Consider the following 15,265-nt stretch of genomic DNA (forward strand, 5'->3'; position numbering starts at 1 on the left):
AAAGCCTGTCCCAGAAAGTTGTTCCCATCTGCTGAGGTGCCCAGGGAAGTGGGGGTGGTGATGAGATCCAAGGAGAGAGGTGCCCATCACTCTGAGGCTCCCTATACGGGTTCCCTGTGGAGGGAGGAAGGGAGGGTGGATGAAGGCTGGTCCTGAGACTGATACCACACACCCCCCTTAGCAGTGGCGGCCTCCCGGGGTCACCAGGGAACATAACGAAGACTGAGGCCCGCCTGGCTTACAGACACAGGGAGACATTTCCAACCTCACTCCATACACCAGCAGGTAGGGAGTTGGCCCGGCTCAAAGGAGTCAGTTTGCACACAAGTTTAGAGGATCAAAGCCCCCTCCACATTGCCCAGTCTTTTCTAATGGGTTCCCAGCCCTGGCTGCAGTCGAGCGGTCCATTATCCCCAAACCCTGTTATAAGCAGGGGGGTCCATTATCAAGTGAAGCCAAGGAGGGTGGATTTGATGGGTGTCTTTGGGGGCGGTAGGGAGTTCCACCTGGTGATCTCTGCTCCACTTGGGAACCCTTGTATCTAGGATATTCAACTCCTGAAACAGCTCCCCCCTGGGGGAGGGAGCACTGAGAGACACAGATGTCCTCCTAAAGGTCCCCCAGCAGCAAAACCAGGCAAACACAGGGTTATGTGGAGTCAACATAGCTAACATGAAGCAGCCCCCAGCTCCAACTGCACCACAGCCCCAAAATGAGACTATTCAAGGATCGTAAGATCACCAGACAGGTAGAGAAATATGATACTAAAGAACGTTCCTTGTCATGGAGACTAATGGGGAAGAGCGAGCTCCAAGGAGAAAGTGGTCAACAGTCCAAACGCTTGAGAAAAAGACAATTCGAGGAGGATGATGGTAAGGTCGAGGCGTTGGGCTTTGTGACTGGGAAGCCACGTCAAGCTTCAGGAGGGCGGTGGGCTTGGGAGCTGAAGGCCGGCTGGCGTTGAGGGGGAAACGTGATGTGGAGGGAGCGTGATCTCACCACTGCCGCCCCCAGGAGTGTGGCCAGCCGTGTGGCCTGGGCCAGTAGAGGCAGAATTGGGAGTGAAGCGATGGGTCAGCGGGGTGTGCATTACCCGCCAAAAACATTCGTAGTAAAAGAAAAGTGCAGAAGGGTCAAGAGAAGACTCTGCTGGTCTGTGTGTCTCATGGTCAGGGAGACGGGGGGATGAGCCTTCGTCTCCACTACAGAGTTTCACTGGGGGGCTAAAGGGGGCCACGAGGGGAGCTTTTCTGTCATGCATGTGAGCGGCCACCAGATGGTGTCCCAAGTCCTGGTAGTAACAGCCACTGTCAGGGACTTGCATATCAAAATAGACCTAACGTTAGCTTCTAAACATGTGACAATTACATGAAAGAAACATCAAACAAAAGGCCCCAAATCAAAGCAATTAGGTTCTAAATTAGAATAGCATAAATTGGGAATTTTCTGCTATTTACTAAACAAAAATCACGGCCCTGTGTTTACAGCGTGTCTAAGCCCAGTCTTGGTTTTGCACTTACACCCAAGGGCCTTGCCTTCCTGCTCCCAGCTCCTCCCCAGTCCCTGGTGGCCCTGCCCCCGACAGGGACCCCTGTGACGATTTCCAAGCTCTAACAAGGAGGCTGCCTGCCCCCCTGAATCCCAGCCCCTGCTTCTGTTACCCGTGTCGGGGAGGAGAGCGAACTGTTGTTCAATCTCACCGTGGTTGACCCAGCACTGAATACATACCGGGAAGGGTCTGTTTTCCAGCTACAGAACTGAGTCAAGTTGCAGGAAAAAAAGAACAACTTGGGCTCATTTCTTGTCCGCACGTTTGAAGTCAGAGGAGGTGGAGAGGTAGAAGCAGCTGGGGAGGACGGCTGGGAGGGGGACTGTGGTGCAGAGGCTCAGCCTTGGAGAGGGAGATCAGGCAACACAGCCATCCCCTGAAGGTCCCGAGAGGATGTGGGACGCTGAGGGGAAGGCGGGAGCTGCAGAAACTTGCCACCTGACTGGTGCTGAGGCTGAGCAAATAGGCCGAAGGGTGCCTGGCACACCCACTGCAGGAGGACACCTGGGACCCCGAGAGGGTAACAGTGACAGGAACCAGGAACAACTGGACAGCAGGGGACCCGGCCGCCTCGGGGGCCTTGGTTCTCCTCCCAGGGTGCTCTGCCGACAGTCTCTGAAGAGCGAAGCTTTGCCAGGCGGGTCAAGCCAAGGTGGGGCCTGGGCACCATAGACTGTTAAAGGCCCCGGAGGCCACAGGTCTGATCTACCCTTGCTCTGAGCCTCATCCAGGAGTCTCCAACCTAACTTTCCAGTGCCGAGCTGGCCGCGAGGCGCAGAGCCGTGACTGCTGAAGGAGCAGGTAAACCCATGAGCCCTTTTTTTTTTGGCCACAGGAATCTCCTACCAGCGACTGGTGAGGGCCGAGCAGGGCCTGCCCATTAGGAGTCACCGCAGCTCCACCGTGTGAGTGCCCTCCGGGAGGGAGGGACAGGACGGGGCGGGGGGGTGGCTCCCTGCCCCAGTTTCACCATTCCTACCCTGCCCCACCCTACACCAACAGTCACACCCCTGAGCAAACATCTGTGGAGTTCTCTCTACGTAAAAACAAACACAAAAGTCCTTGGTCGATTTTGAAAGAGACAGAAAGGGCATAAAAATATTTAGTAAATGTTAGTTTAGTAAGTAAATAAGACACCTGCAAGGGGCCGGGGCAGGTGGATAGTGAGTAATCACCCACACCTTTCGGGCACTTACTGGGCTCTGGGTACTTACTGAGCTCCAGGCACTGTTGTAAGCATTGCTACATCGTTCAATCCTTATGTCAACCCTAGGAGAAAGGATTTTTTAGATCAGGGAACTGAGGTACGGAGAGGTTAGTAGAAAGAGCTTAGAGCGGGAGATGGTGTCACTTTTGTTATCTATAAGTTGAGAACGAGTGTGCAGAGAAAGCGTGTGGGTGGTGAGGGCATGGGCTTGGCTGGTCTGGGCCTGCACACAGTGGAGCTCGGTGCATGTCCATGGAAGGAATGGTCCAGCACTCAGGGATGGAGAGGGGTTTGTTAAGCCATGACCCTTGGCTTGAGGAGCAGGGCACAGGCTGAAACTTCAGGCCACACTGCATGACCCATTGTAGGTGCCCTGCTCCCCGAAAATGACCACCCAGCTTCAAGCCACCTCACCTAAAATACAATCCTCTTTTGAGTAATCTTGCATCCATTCAGATGTCCTATAGGAAAAATGTTTATATAAAAATTAAGGTAAAATTTATTTTTGAAAATTAATTTCAATTTGTAAAAGGGCTTTGAAAACACCAGCTTAAAAATAACCAAAACTAGACCATAAGCTTTCGTCTTGGAACTGGGACCCTTGAGCCCCCAGCTTCTCTCCTGGCCTCGGGCCCTGCCTGGGCCGTGAGGAGGCTCGGGCCTCTGTGGGGCAGGAGGGGTGTGGCTGCCCAGTGCCCAGAGCCTGTCCTCTGTGCCCCCAGCACCGTGCTGTTGCTGAACCCAGTGGAGGTGCAGGCCGAGTTCCTCGCGGTGGCCGACAAGCTGAGCACGCCCGGGCACTCGCCCCACAGCGCCTACATCACCCTGCTCCTGCACGCCTTCCAGGCCACCTTTGGGGCCCACTGTGACCTCCCGGGTCTGCACTGTAGGCTGCAGGTATGTGCCTGGGGCCCTGGGGCTTAGCACTGCCACCTTCTGGGGGCGCTTCTCTGGAGAGGCAGGGTCCCCCCTCTGCTCCATCTCAGCGCTGCAGTCTCGGGGGTACACTGGCCTCCTTCACCCTGAGTGACGTGGCTGGCCTCACTGAGAGGGTTTCTGTTATGCTGGGTCCCGACCGAGGTGGAGGGCACCCTGGGCAGTGGGGCTGGGCACGGAGCCTCAGAGGACTGCATGGGCTGTCCTGCATGGGCTGAGTGATATAGGAACGAGCTTTAGACTGAAGCTGGAAGACCTGGCTTCCAGTCCTAGCTCTGTGGTAGGTCGGCTGGGTGGCCCTGGACAGCCCCTTGCCCTCTCTGGGCTGCAGTAATGACCCCCGAAGTCCCTCCCAACTCTGCAGTGTTCTGGCTCTGGGCTTTTCTCTCAGAACCGCTTCCTGAGAGTGTACGATGGGGGAACAGACCTGGCTCCTTGGTCAGCCGCTGTGGGTAGAGGTGGGTGATGAGGCCTGGTCACTGCTGCCCTCGGTAAGACCCTGGGAGCTCGAGAAGTCGGCGGCCAGGCAGTGGTACAGGAGCAAGCCTGTCTCCTCCTGGGGTTTCAGTCCAAGACCCTGGCAGAGCTTGAGGACATCTTCACGGGGACTGCAGAGGCCCAGGAGCTGGCCTCTGGCATCAGAGATGCAGCGGAGGCCCGGCAGTGGCTGAGGACCAAACTGCAGGCAGTGGCAGAGAAAGCCGGCTTCCCCGGTGTCTTAGGTGAGGCTCTCAAGAGGGCGGGGCCCCTTTCCCCATGGCCTGTTCCAGTTCCCCGCGTGAGCAGTCCAGGTGGTTCTGCTCCACAGTCATTCAGGGACGCAGGTTCTTCAACATCTCGTGGCTCCCCCATCCCCGAGGGTGGGGTTCCTGTCTGCAGGGTCAGGGTTGGGTTGCCATCATGTGGCGGCTTGTGAGAGGAGGAAAAGAGAGCTAATTGAGGGCAAGGGGCTTGTTATTACACGGAAGATAATGCAGAAGTTGCTCACATCACGTCTGTACGTATCCCTCTGAGCCCACCTTAGTCACATGGCCACATCTTGCACCAAGGAGCCTGGGACACACCCCCTCTACAGCTCCATTATAGAAGGGACACAGTGTTCCTCACAGTCACCTGCGGAGATAGTGCCAGTGTTTTCTCATTTGGACCCAGTAAAATGAGACGCAGACATTGTGACTTGGCCACATTCTCAGAGCTTATAAAAGGCATGGCGTCTATACGGTGGGCTTTCCTGCAAGCCAGGCATCCCGGCTTCCAACTCAGCCTCAGCCCACCCAGCTGTGTGGCCCTGGCCTGTCCTCTCCCAACTCTGGTCTCTTCTCTAGCATGAGGGCCAACCTCAAGGCCCTTCCCAGCCCTCACCTCCTGCCCGCCCTGTTCTTACAGACACTGCAAAACCTGGCAAGCTCCGCACCATCCCCATCCCTGTCGCCAGGTGCTACACCTACAGCTGGAACCAGGACAGCTTTGGTAAGCAGCGGTTGGAGCCCTCACGGTGCCCACCACCCAAGCTGCCCGGGCTCTCTTCCCAGTCCCGGGTCTGTGTGGCTGCCTCCCACCCCCGACCAGCCCTCCACCTGAGCAGACTCTAAGCGGAGCAGGGGGCAGTGCTCTGAGTCCTGGGCTGGCCTTGCCCCTCCTTCTGCCCTCTTCTCAAGTCCATTCTGTCTGAGCCTGTCACCCCTCCCAAGGGTGTGCAAGAGGGGTCTGAAGGGCCCAGACACCCAGACACTGCCTCCCCTTGCTTCCCTGCAGACATCCTGCAGGAAATCCTGCTCAAGGAACAGGAGCTGCTCCAGCCAGGAATCCTGGGGGATGATGAGGAGGAGGAAGAGGAGGAGGAGGAGGAGGACTTGGAAACGGACGGGCATTGTGCTGAGAGGGACTCAGTGCTCTCCACGAGCTCGGCAGCCTCCCAAGACTCCACCCTGTCCCTCGCCTTGTCCCAGGCCTCAGGGCCCACCCTCTCCCGCCGGTTGCTGACGTCCTTTGTCTCCGGCCTCTCGGATGGCATGGACAGTGGCTACGTAGAGGACAGCGAGGAGAGCTCCTCTGAGTGGCCCAAGAGGCCTGGCAGCCAGGAGTGCCGGGGCCACCGCAGGCCGGGGCAGAAATTCAACAGGATCTATAAACTCTTCAAGAGTACCAGCCAGCTGGTACTACGGAGGGACTCTCGGAGCCTGGAGGGCGGCTCGCTCACAACACCGCCCCTGCGACGGGCAGGGAGCCTCTGCAGCCCCCTGGACAGCCCGGCGCTGCCCCCGACCCGGGCCCAGCGCTCCCGCTCCCTGCCCCAGCCCAAGCTCAGCACCCAGCTGCCCAGCTGGATCCTGGCCCCCGCCTCACGCCCTCAGCGCCGCCGCCCCTTCCTGAGCGGGGATGAGGACCCCAAGGCTTCCACGCTACGTGTCGTGGTCTTCGGCTCCGATCGGATTTCAGGGAAGGTGGCTCGGGCGTATAGCAACCTGCGGTGAGAGCTGTAATGGGGGTATCACTCTGCCCTGGGTAGCAGGCTGGTGGTGCTGGGGGAACCTGGGGCGTGAGGCTTAGGGTCCGAGAGGGACCAAGGAGCTTCCTTCTCACCGTCTTCTTCTTGCCAGACGGCTGGAGAACAACCACCCGCTCCTCACACGGTTCTTCAAGCTTCAGTTCTTCTATGTGCCCGTGAAGCGAAGCCAAGGGACCAGCTCCAGCACCTGCCCAGCCCCTCGGAGCCAGACGCCCCCACTCCCCACAGACTCCCCAAGGCACCCCAGCCCTGCAGTACGTCCCCAGCCCTGGACCAAACGGGGTGGGAGAGTAAAGTGGTCATGAGCGGGTTCCAGTTACCTGAAGGGGATTGGTTGGAAGTCACCAAAAGCAATCACCTGTGTTTATGGGGCACCTCTTCCAGCTTGGGCCTTACTCCCAGGAGTGGTCCCTGCCCTGCTCTTGGGGATGGCATTTTGCTGTATGACATAGACTGAAAGTTGTCAGATTTCTCCAGGGGCAGGAAGACGAGTCTCAGACTGGGGCTGCAGGTGCCATCGAGGGCCCTGGAGCTATGATGGCAGGCCTCCTGGGTGGCTGGGAATGACTCTCGCCCCTTGCCCCAGGAGCAGGGCACAGCCCCATGGGAGGAGAGCACCAATGACATCTCCCACTACCTCGGCATGCTCGACCCCTGGTATGAGCGCAACGTGCTGGGCCTCATGCACCTGCCCCCTGAAGTCCTGTGCCAGGCAAGTCAGTGGCCCCTGGGGGTGGGAGTGGGGGTGGGCCCCTGGGCTGCATCACCCAGCTTCACTCGAAGGCCCTAGTTTGGAGGATCTGTTTGAGGCCTCCATGGAGCACCAGGGCTCATTTGGAAAGGAGCAGGGAGGGTGGGTGAGAAGCAGGACTGAGCCTGAACCCAGGGCACTGAGGGCAAGGGCTGGGGTCACTACCGTGACAAGGAGGGTCCTCAGAAGGGTCCAGGGGATCTTAGGCTTCAGCCCCCTCCCTCAACTCCCAGCCTTGTACAGCTTGGCCAGAGGCCTCCCTGGAGGGCTATGTGCCGGGTGAGGGAGGGGCACGGGGGCTGGGCTGTGGGTCCTCCTCTGACCATTCTGTTTCCTGCTTCCAACTCACCATCCTTCTCCCTGGCGCTGTCTGCCTCTCCGTCTCTATTGTGTGTGTGTGTCTTTGCCTCTGTCTCTATTCCCTTTCTCACTCTCTGTCCACCTGTCCCTCTGGCTGGGCCCCCACCGCCCACCGCCACAGCAGTCTCTGAAGGCTGACTCCCGGCCCCTGGAGGGCTCCCCTGCCCAGCTGCCTATCCTGGCGGACATGCTGCTCTACTACTGCCGCTTCGCCGCCCGGCCGGTGCTGCTGCAGGTCTATCAGACAGAGGTAAGGCCGCCCGCGCCCCCCGCCTCTGCTCCCACACACACACCGGCGGGCCTCAGTCAGCAGCGCCAGGTCCCAGCCTGCGCCCTGCTGCGCCTGCGGGGCCCACGCCACCCCTGGCAGCCGGCAGCCCTGTGCTGGAGGAGCCTGGCGGGCCCCTCCGGGAGGTCCACACTGATGCCCACGCTCCTGCCCTCTCTAGCTGACCTTCATCACCGGGGAGAAGACGACGGAGATCTTCATCCACTCCCTGGAGCTGGGCCACTCTGCTGCCACTCGCGCCATCAAGGCTTCAGGTGGGTGCTGCCTCAGCCCCGGTGGAAATGGGTGGGAGGCGGCGCTGGGGGGGGCGCGCCGGAAGGAGGGGCCCAAGGGAGAAGGGGCTAGAGGGGCCAGGAGGTGGAGCCCCCTGGAGGTGGGGCTAGAGAGAGGCGGGGCCTTGGGAGGTGGGACCCTGGGAAGGAGGGGTCATCAGGGAGGTGGGGCAGGGAGGCGGAGCCCCAGGGTCTGTGCGGGGCACCGGAAGTGAAAAGGAACAAGGGTCTGCCTGTGTGTGGTACAGGTCCTGGCAGCAAGCGGCTGGGCATCGATGGTGACCGGGAGGCCATCCCTCTAACACTACAGATTATTTACAGCAAGGTAAGGCTGATGCTGGGGCCCGTTCGCCTCCGGGATCTGCTCCTGATCCTTCCCAGTCAGAGCCAGACGCATGTGTTTCGCGCCTCTAAGCTGGAAGGCCGCAGCGGGCTCCCCAGGCCCTCCTGGAGGCTAAGAGAAGGGCGAAGGGGAGGGAGTGGACATCTCTCTGCCCCTCTGCCTCCAAAGCCCCCTCCACTGTGTTCTCCCCCGACCTGAATGTGCTCGTGTGCTCAGCAGCTCCCATGAAGTGTTAGGGCCTGGCTACAGGGCTGTGGGGGAGAGTGGGGCAAGGGAGTGAGGGAGGGACCAGGGTCTGTGGGGCTGGTGTGCCTGGCTGGGTGCGTGGGAGATGAGTTGGTGTGGGGAGAGTTGTGGGGCAGAGGCGGGAGGGGGTGCCCATGAGCACAACAGAGGGCATGAGTTTCTGAGCATGTCACACCCTCCGGGTACAGGCCACAGAAGCTTGACCCCCCAGAGAGGGAGCCCTCTTGCCTTCTGTCCTGCCTCCTTTCCTGGTTTCCTTCCTTCAGCCATTCAAAAGATATTTATCTAGGGCCGGGCTGGTGGTGCAGCGGTTAAGTGCGCGTGCTCTGCTTCCGCGGCCCGGGCTTCGCAGGTTCGGATCCCGGGTGCGCACCGACACACTGCTTGTCAGGCCATGCTGTGGTGGCTTCCCATATAGGGTGGAGGAAGATGGGCACGGATGTTAGCCCAGGGCTGATCTTCCTCAGCGAAAAGAGGAGGATTGGCATCGGATGTTGGCTCAGGGCTGATCTTCCTCACACACAAAGAAAAAAAGATTTATTTAGCACCTGCTCATGTCAGGCTTTATGCTGGGCAAGGGGAAGGGGCAGTCAGCAGGGAGGGCTAGGCCCCCCCTTAACTATCCTAGAGGAGGGAGACAGACAAGAAACCAGGAAACAAAAAATGGCTGAGATAATGTCAAAGAGTGGTGAGTGATGACAAGGCAGTAAAGGGCTGATGGGCTAGTGACAACGGGGCTACTTTATGTTTGGTGGCCAAGGAGGTGGGCAGGAGGGACTGACACTCACTGAGTCCTGTGTGCCAGGTGTTTGTGGAACACCTGCTGTGTCCCAGACATTGTTCTTGGCACAGGAGTATTCACAAGAGGGAACAAAGTGCTTCCAGTCTGGAGGGGATGATAGACATGGATGAGATGATCATACAATGTGTATAATTACAACTGTGACAAACAGATGAAGAAGAGGTAAATGGAACTGTGAGAACCCCTAAGGGGATTATTCAACCCAGTCAGGAAAGTTAGACAAGGCTTTCTTGAGAAGAGACATTGAGTCAATTTTGGAAAGAAAACCGGGAGTTAGTTAATTAAGCTAAGAAGAGAGGTATGTGCTCTCCAGGAAGTGGGAACAGCATGTGCAAAGGCCCTGTGGTGAGAGCGAACTTGAACATCAAAGGGCACTGAAGGAAGGCCAGAGGGACTGGAGCAAAGAGAGTGAATGGGAACGTGATGATAAAGTGAGGCTAAAGAACTTGGCAGGGCCAGAATACCAAGGACCTGGACTGCAATGAGAGGAGTTTTGTCCTTGTCCTAAGAGCATGGGGTATCCTTTGAAGGGGTTTAAGTTTGGGGTGAGGCTGGGAATGAGTGCAACATGATCAGATCTGAGGTTTGGCAGTGCCCTCTGGCAGTTCTGTGGAGAACATATTGGAAGGGTTCACAGGGGGTGTGGGAAGGCCAGTTAGGAGGCTCTGGTGGTTGTCCAGGAGAGAAATGTGGGCAGTCTGCACTGGGGGGTGCTGGTGCTGGTGCTGGGAATGGAGAAATGAGGGTTACATGTGGATTATGTGAGCGGCAGGGCTCAGTGATGGATTGGAAGAGGAGAGGCCCAAACTCCTGGATTTTGCAGCTGGTAGTACCATTTTCTCAGAAGAAGCCCAGGTCCAGTGGGGGAAGATCAAGAGTTTGGTTTGGGATGTGTTGAGTTTGCGGTGCCCTTGAGAGGTAGAAGGAGAAAGTCAGAATAGGCACTTGGATGGATGGGCCTGAACTCAGAGGTGAAATGTGAAGATGGGTGCCTAGGTGGTCGTGGAAAATGGGCACGGGGGAGGGTCCCTAATGGAGAAAGACCTGGGAGAAGGTCCTGAGACCTGCGTCATGTTATGGCGGACGGAGGAGGGTGATGGCACAGAGCAGGGAGGCCAGGGAGGCGGTGGAGAAACCGGGAGCATGCGGTCACGGGAGCGCAGGAGGGGAGAGTGGTGAGCAGAATCAGGCTCCTATGAGGCCAAGTAGGCTGAGCACTGAGTAACGCTCTTGGGTTTGCCAACATGGAGACATTCAGACAAGGATCCAAAGAAGGAGCTCCAGCCTGGCTCTGCCGGGAGCTCCAGGCCCGTGGGCCGGTCTCTTCCTGGCTCTGGGCTTAGAAGGAGATCATCAAGGCCACCCCTTGAGGTGCTGTCAGCTCTTGTGCTCAAGGACCAAGCCAGTAACCTGATGCTCCTCCCGGGAGTCTCCAAGGTCTCTGCAGGGGTCAAGGGACTCTTGGAGAAGAAGCCAGCAGACTCGGGAGAATGAGAGGGAGCTTGCTGGGGTGTGCTGACTGCAGGCAGCTCCCTGTCGCTGGCGGGTATGGAGCCTCCTCTTTGAAGAGAAGGCGGCAGGCGCCGGGGGCCTGCGGGCTGAGAAGCTCTGGCTTTGCTGCATTTCCAGGGGGCCATCAGTGGACGAAGTCGCTGGAGCAACATGGAGAAGGTCTGCACCTCCGTCAACCTCCACAAGGCCTGCCGGAAGCAGGAGGAGCTAGGTGAGCGGAGGGCAGGGCGCAGGGGTGGTGGCGGGGCGGGGTTCTGAGCCTGGCCTGAGCCGCCCCTGCCCTTCAGACTCCAGCACGGAGGCCCTGACGCTAAACCTGACAGAAGTGGTGAAAAGGCAGAACTCCAAATCCAAGAAGGGCTTTAACCAGGTAAGGGCTTCCCTCTCCTCCGCCGCACCTCGGGAGACTTACTGCGCATGCGTGTGCACGTGTGCATGTGTGTTTGTGAGAGAGAGGAGGCGTGTCTGAGGGCCTCGATGGGGCTTGTGGGTGGGAGAGGAGAGGCAAGGGGAGGGGTGTGGTTTGGGGGGGTGCACATGTGTGGAGTGCGGTGGTGTGTCAGGAGGAATGGGTGCCCTTGTGAGAGGATATGTTTGTGTGGAAAGGGTCTGTGGTGGATGCCAGTAGGGGCCTGGGTCCAAGGCAGAGGGAACCCTGGGGCTCTCGTGGTGAGGGCAGTGGGCAGTGCACTTTCTCCTCAGGGAGACTTGCTTCTTCCAGACAGGAAAGGGCAGAGGCTGGAGGAGGCAGGGCCTGGTGGAGCCCTGGGGACCCTCCCCTGAGCTGGCCGTTAGCCCTGGAGAGCTGCCAGCCAAACTCCCATCCCCTCTCCCCTGAGACCTGGTCTGGCAGGTCCAAGGGAAGGAACTGCCAAGGGCTGGCAGCTCTGTGGCCGGGGCTCTGGGGACTGACCTGGGCCTTCCTTCCAGATTAGCACATCGCAGATCAAAGTGGACAAGGTGCAGATTATTGGCTCCAACAGCTGCCCCTTTGCCGTCTGTCTGGACCAGGATGAGAGGAAGATCCTGCAGAGTGTGGTCAGGTAGGAAAGGGGCCCCCAGCTCCGCTTCAGCAAAATGGGGTCCCAGGGGAGGGGTCAGTTTCCACCCCCACCCCCACCCGGAGGCCTGGAAGGAGCTGGAGGGATGGGAGGCCTGCCCTTACTCCTGCCCTGCCCCACAGGTGTGAGGTCTCACCCTGCTACAAGCCGGAGAAGAGCAGCCTCTGCTCCCCAACCCAGAGGCCCCCCTACCCGCCGGCCCAGGCCGCGCCCGACATCTGCTCCCTCCTCTGCCTGCCCATCATGACCTTCAGCGGAGCCCTGCCCTAGCGCAGCCTGGCACCGGCCTGGACAGGAAGCCCCGGGGCAGCCTCCTTTGAGCCCCCCTTCCCGGAGAGGACAGTCGCTGTGAGGGCCTTGCTCCCCATGGAGAACTGAGTGGCCCTCTGCTGGGTCAGGGTCCTGCTCTGGGCCCTGCGATGGGCAAGGGGCAGGGGGGTGATGGTTTCTGGGGCCTCAGGGCTCTGGGAAATAAACAGGCATTAGGGGGAGAGGGGCCTGGCTACACAGCCCCTCAGCTTCCTCACGGTAGAAAGGAGAGGGATGGGGGGCTCACCTCTGAAGGCCCTGGCTACTAGTGTGCTCTAGGATCTTTTCTAGAAGAAAGGTCTGAGGCTCTGGTGCTCTAGGGTGTGGTTTAGGCCTCCTCTCCCAACCCTTGGCCGGGCCCACCCCTTACTTGGTCAAAGACTTGTGTCTGGAGTTCAGTCCCCCTACTCTGGGGTTCAGGTGGTGGAAACATGGATGAGACTCTTTTTTCCTGACCTCAGTACCATCCTCCCCACCTCTCTCTCTCTCTCTCTCACATACACACACGCACAGACACTCTTTCTCTCCCTCAAGTCCCCTGGGTCTTTTTGAAAACAGCACTAACACTTTACCTGTCTACTGTCAGGACCCGGAACAGATTCTCTCTGGAGCCCACTTCTGGCTCGAGACTGTGGGAGACAGGACAGGCTTGGATTCACTAGCGCCTTGGTTACCTTCCAGCCCAAAGACCAGAAGGAAGTTAATTAGCTCCTTCAAGCCTCCCTTTCCTGAGCACTAAGATGAGGGGAAATAACGCCTTCTCAAAGGGTGGGAGGGAAATTATCTGCTAAGCTCCTGGTCCAGTGGCTAGCTCAGGGCAGGCGCTCAGTAAAGATTCGCGGCCCTTCCCACTAAACGCTGACTCCCCCGCCTGGTCCTGGGGTGCTCTCACAGCCTCTGGGATGCTCTTCATTCACTCCTCTCCAGTTCACTGAAGAGGCAGGACCAAGACAGAGGGGGTAAGGAGTGATCGGTTTTACCCTCCAGAGGAGGAATGGCCTTTGTCAGAGTAAGAGGAGGGTTGCCCAGGTGCCCCCAGCCTTCATCTCCTTCTGTCCCAGGTTGACCCCTGTGCCCCCACTCCCACCTCACTCCTTGGGCTGATGCACATTATGTGTGGAATCTTCCAGCCCCAAAGTCCACTGGCACCATTCTGGCACCTAGGCAAGACCCCAGAGGAGCAGCAGATGGAGTGCCTGGCCTCGCGGAGCTTAGTAACTGATTGGGGTAAATGGATGATAGCGTGAGAGCCCAAAACATAAAACTGCCAGGCTGGAGTGGTTTGAGGAGTCGGAAGCACGCGTGGGCTGGGGTGCTAGAGTGGAGGGTGGGGCGAGGGCCCGGGATTTGGACTGGGAGAGCTGGGGAAAGTAACATGGACGCAGACAATTGTATCCTGCATGGAGTCCCTCCTTCCCTTCCTTCTCCTGCTCCATCCTGCCCCAAGGGTTCTGGGCTTACAGGAGCCCATGAAAGCCCAGCCCCCAGTACTCATGACTTGAAAGAAGTGCACAGAGTCAGCTCCTTCCCTGTATCACCGTTCCTCCCCTGTCCTAGCCGTCTCTACCTACTCCAGGCTCCAGAAGGGTGGTCGGCCATAAACCTTCAATGCTTTTTGTTGTGTGAGCAGGTTGTCCTACACGATCAAAAGACGTCCAAAAATAAGCAAATGGAATTTAATATTATTGTCAAATAAAACTTGATTTGTCCTGTGTTTAATGACCTACGGTTATTTTGCTGCATGACAATTCAGTGCTAGTTGGATGGTTCACTTAAATCATTTCACATATAGCAGAAATAGGATTCTTGGGGGATAGTTTTGTTTATCTTTTTGTAATTTGCCTCTCTGTAGAAAATATATCTGTGCTGAAATGTTCCCTGGGACTTGCATTTAAGCCTCATCGTGCTGCTAAGAGGAAGGGAAGTGAGCTCATGCTGGCCCTCTGGATCTGGGGCTGTTTTTAAACTTGGCTCATAGGGAGGGAGAGAGGAGGAGGTGAAGGGATGGTGCAGGACCCCTGTGCCCTGGGAGAAGCAGGTAAGCACCAGGCTCCCAGCACAACTGCTGGGGATGGAGGAAGAAGGACCCATGAGATGCTCTAGCTCTGCACCAGCTAGCTCCTGCAAACAATAAAGCACACCTCACACTCAATGGGCCAAAACTATGATCTTTGATTCTTGTTCCTGCATCTAGAGGTCATCTAGGGATCCCTTTAGGCTCAGAGTGGCTTGACTCCAAGCTGCAGGTTGGGTTCAGGTGTGCTGTGGGTCTCTCGGGCACCTTAGGCCAGCGTGTTAGCACAAGAGGGGTAAGCAGAGACATGCGATGCCTCCTAGGGCCTGGGCCTGGAACTGGCACAGTATCTCTTTGGCCAACATTTGATTGGCCAAAATCGATGAAGCACATCAACCCGTAGATTCAATAAACTTGGCAGATCTCACACAGGATAAAAACAAAATCACATGAGAAGAGCACTTCACCTCTGATATTCTTTCCACAACCCCATAACCCCGGTCTAATGAGGAAAATATCAGACAAACCCAGATGGTGATCTGACCAGTACCCCTCTAGACGGTCAGTGTCTTGAAAACAAGGAGAGGCTGAGAAACCCACAGACCACTGAAAACCGAAGGCTGTCTGGTGCCCTGGATTGGATCCTGAGACAGGAAGAGGATAATATGGAAAAACTGGTGAAATCTCAATAAAGTCTGGAGTTTCGTTCTAAAACACACACACACGTGCACACACACCTCATTGTCTCATTGTCAAACTCCTGAGAAAAAAAGGTAATGAGAAAATCTTCAAGACAGCCAGAGGCAAAAAATAACGCTGTATCTTCGAAGGATCATCAATTAAACTGAGATCTCCCTTCTCCATTTGCCAATCTGGCAGCAGAAATGGATATTCTGAGTAGGCTAATATATATTAAAGAAATTGAAACCATTATTTTCTTAATTAGACTGGCAACCAAGCATCTTTTACTGTCTCCATAGTTAGGCATTTTCCAGAATGTCATATAGTTGGAACCATGCACTATGGACCCTTTTCAGGTTGGCTTCTTTCACTAAACAATATGCATTTAAGGTTCTGCCACGTCTTTTCGTGGTTTCATAGCTCA

The 15,265-nt window shown here is 57.2% G+C and overlaps 1 protein-coding gene and 1 long non-coding RNA gene across 3 annotated transcripts in view; one reads left to right on the forward strand and one right to left on the reverse strand.

The window, feature by feature from the left end:
* The window catches only part of PIK3R5 (phosphoinositide-3-kinase regulatory subunit 5), a 72,801-nt gene extending 58,941 nt beyond the window's left edge, over positions 1–13,860 (forward strand). The window contains exons 6-19 of one of the 2 annotated variants that reach the window (XM_004433071.3): positions 2,385–2,454; positions 3,479–3,653; positions 4,261–4,414; positions 5,079–5,162; positions 5,448–6,162; positions 6,293–6,455; positions 6,788–6,913; positions 7,434–7,562; positions 7,762–7,855; positions 8,122–8,198; positions 10,894–10,987; positions 11,064–11,146; positions 11,707–11,819; positions 11,960–13,860. In XM_004433071.3, the coding sequence (XP_004433128.1) occupies positions 2,385–2,454; positions 3,479–3,653; positions 4,261–4,414; positions 5,079–5,162; positions 5,448–6,162; positions 6,293–6,455; positions 6,788–6,913; positions 7,434–7,562; positions 7,762–7,855; positions 8,122–8,198; positions 10,894–10,987; positions 11,064–11,146; positions 11,707–11,819; positions 11,960–12,107 (2,225 nt within the window). In that variant the 3' untranslated portion in view covers positions 12,108–13,860. The remainder of the gene's footprint in view (positions 1–2,384; positions 2,455–3,478; positions 3,654–4,260; positions 4,415–5,078; positions 5,163–5,447; positions 6,163–6,292; positions 6,456–6,787; positions 6,914–7,433; positions 7,563–7,761; positions 7,856–8,121; positions 8,199–10,893; positions 10,988–11,063; positions 11,147–11,706; positions 11,820–11,959) is intronic. The other variant, XM_087440424.1, reaches the window with a different exon arrangement.
* Positions 4,408–7,867, reverse strand: LOC147914882 (uncharacterized). The gene is made up of 3 exons (XR_015554625.1): positions 7,767–7,867; positions 4,712–4,805; positions 4,408–4,601 (listed from the first exon to the last, which is right to left on the reverse strand). It is a non-coding gene; the product is annotated as an uncharacterized LOC147914882 (long non-coding RNA).
* Positions 13,861–15,265: the final 1,405 nt, after the last annotated feature.

The sequence above is a fragment of the Ceratotherium simum genome, chromosome 16 (assembly GCF_057802395.1).
Source record: "Ceratotherium simum simum isolate JZ-2026a chromosome 16, ASM5780239v1, whole genome shotgun sequence".
Taxonomy (NCBI): Eukaryota; Metazoa; Chordata; class Mammalia; order Perissodactyla; family Rhinocerotidae; genus Ceratotherium; species Ceratotherium simum.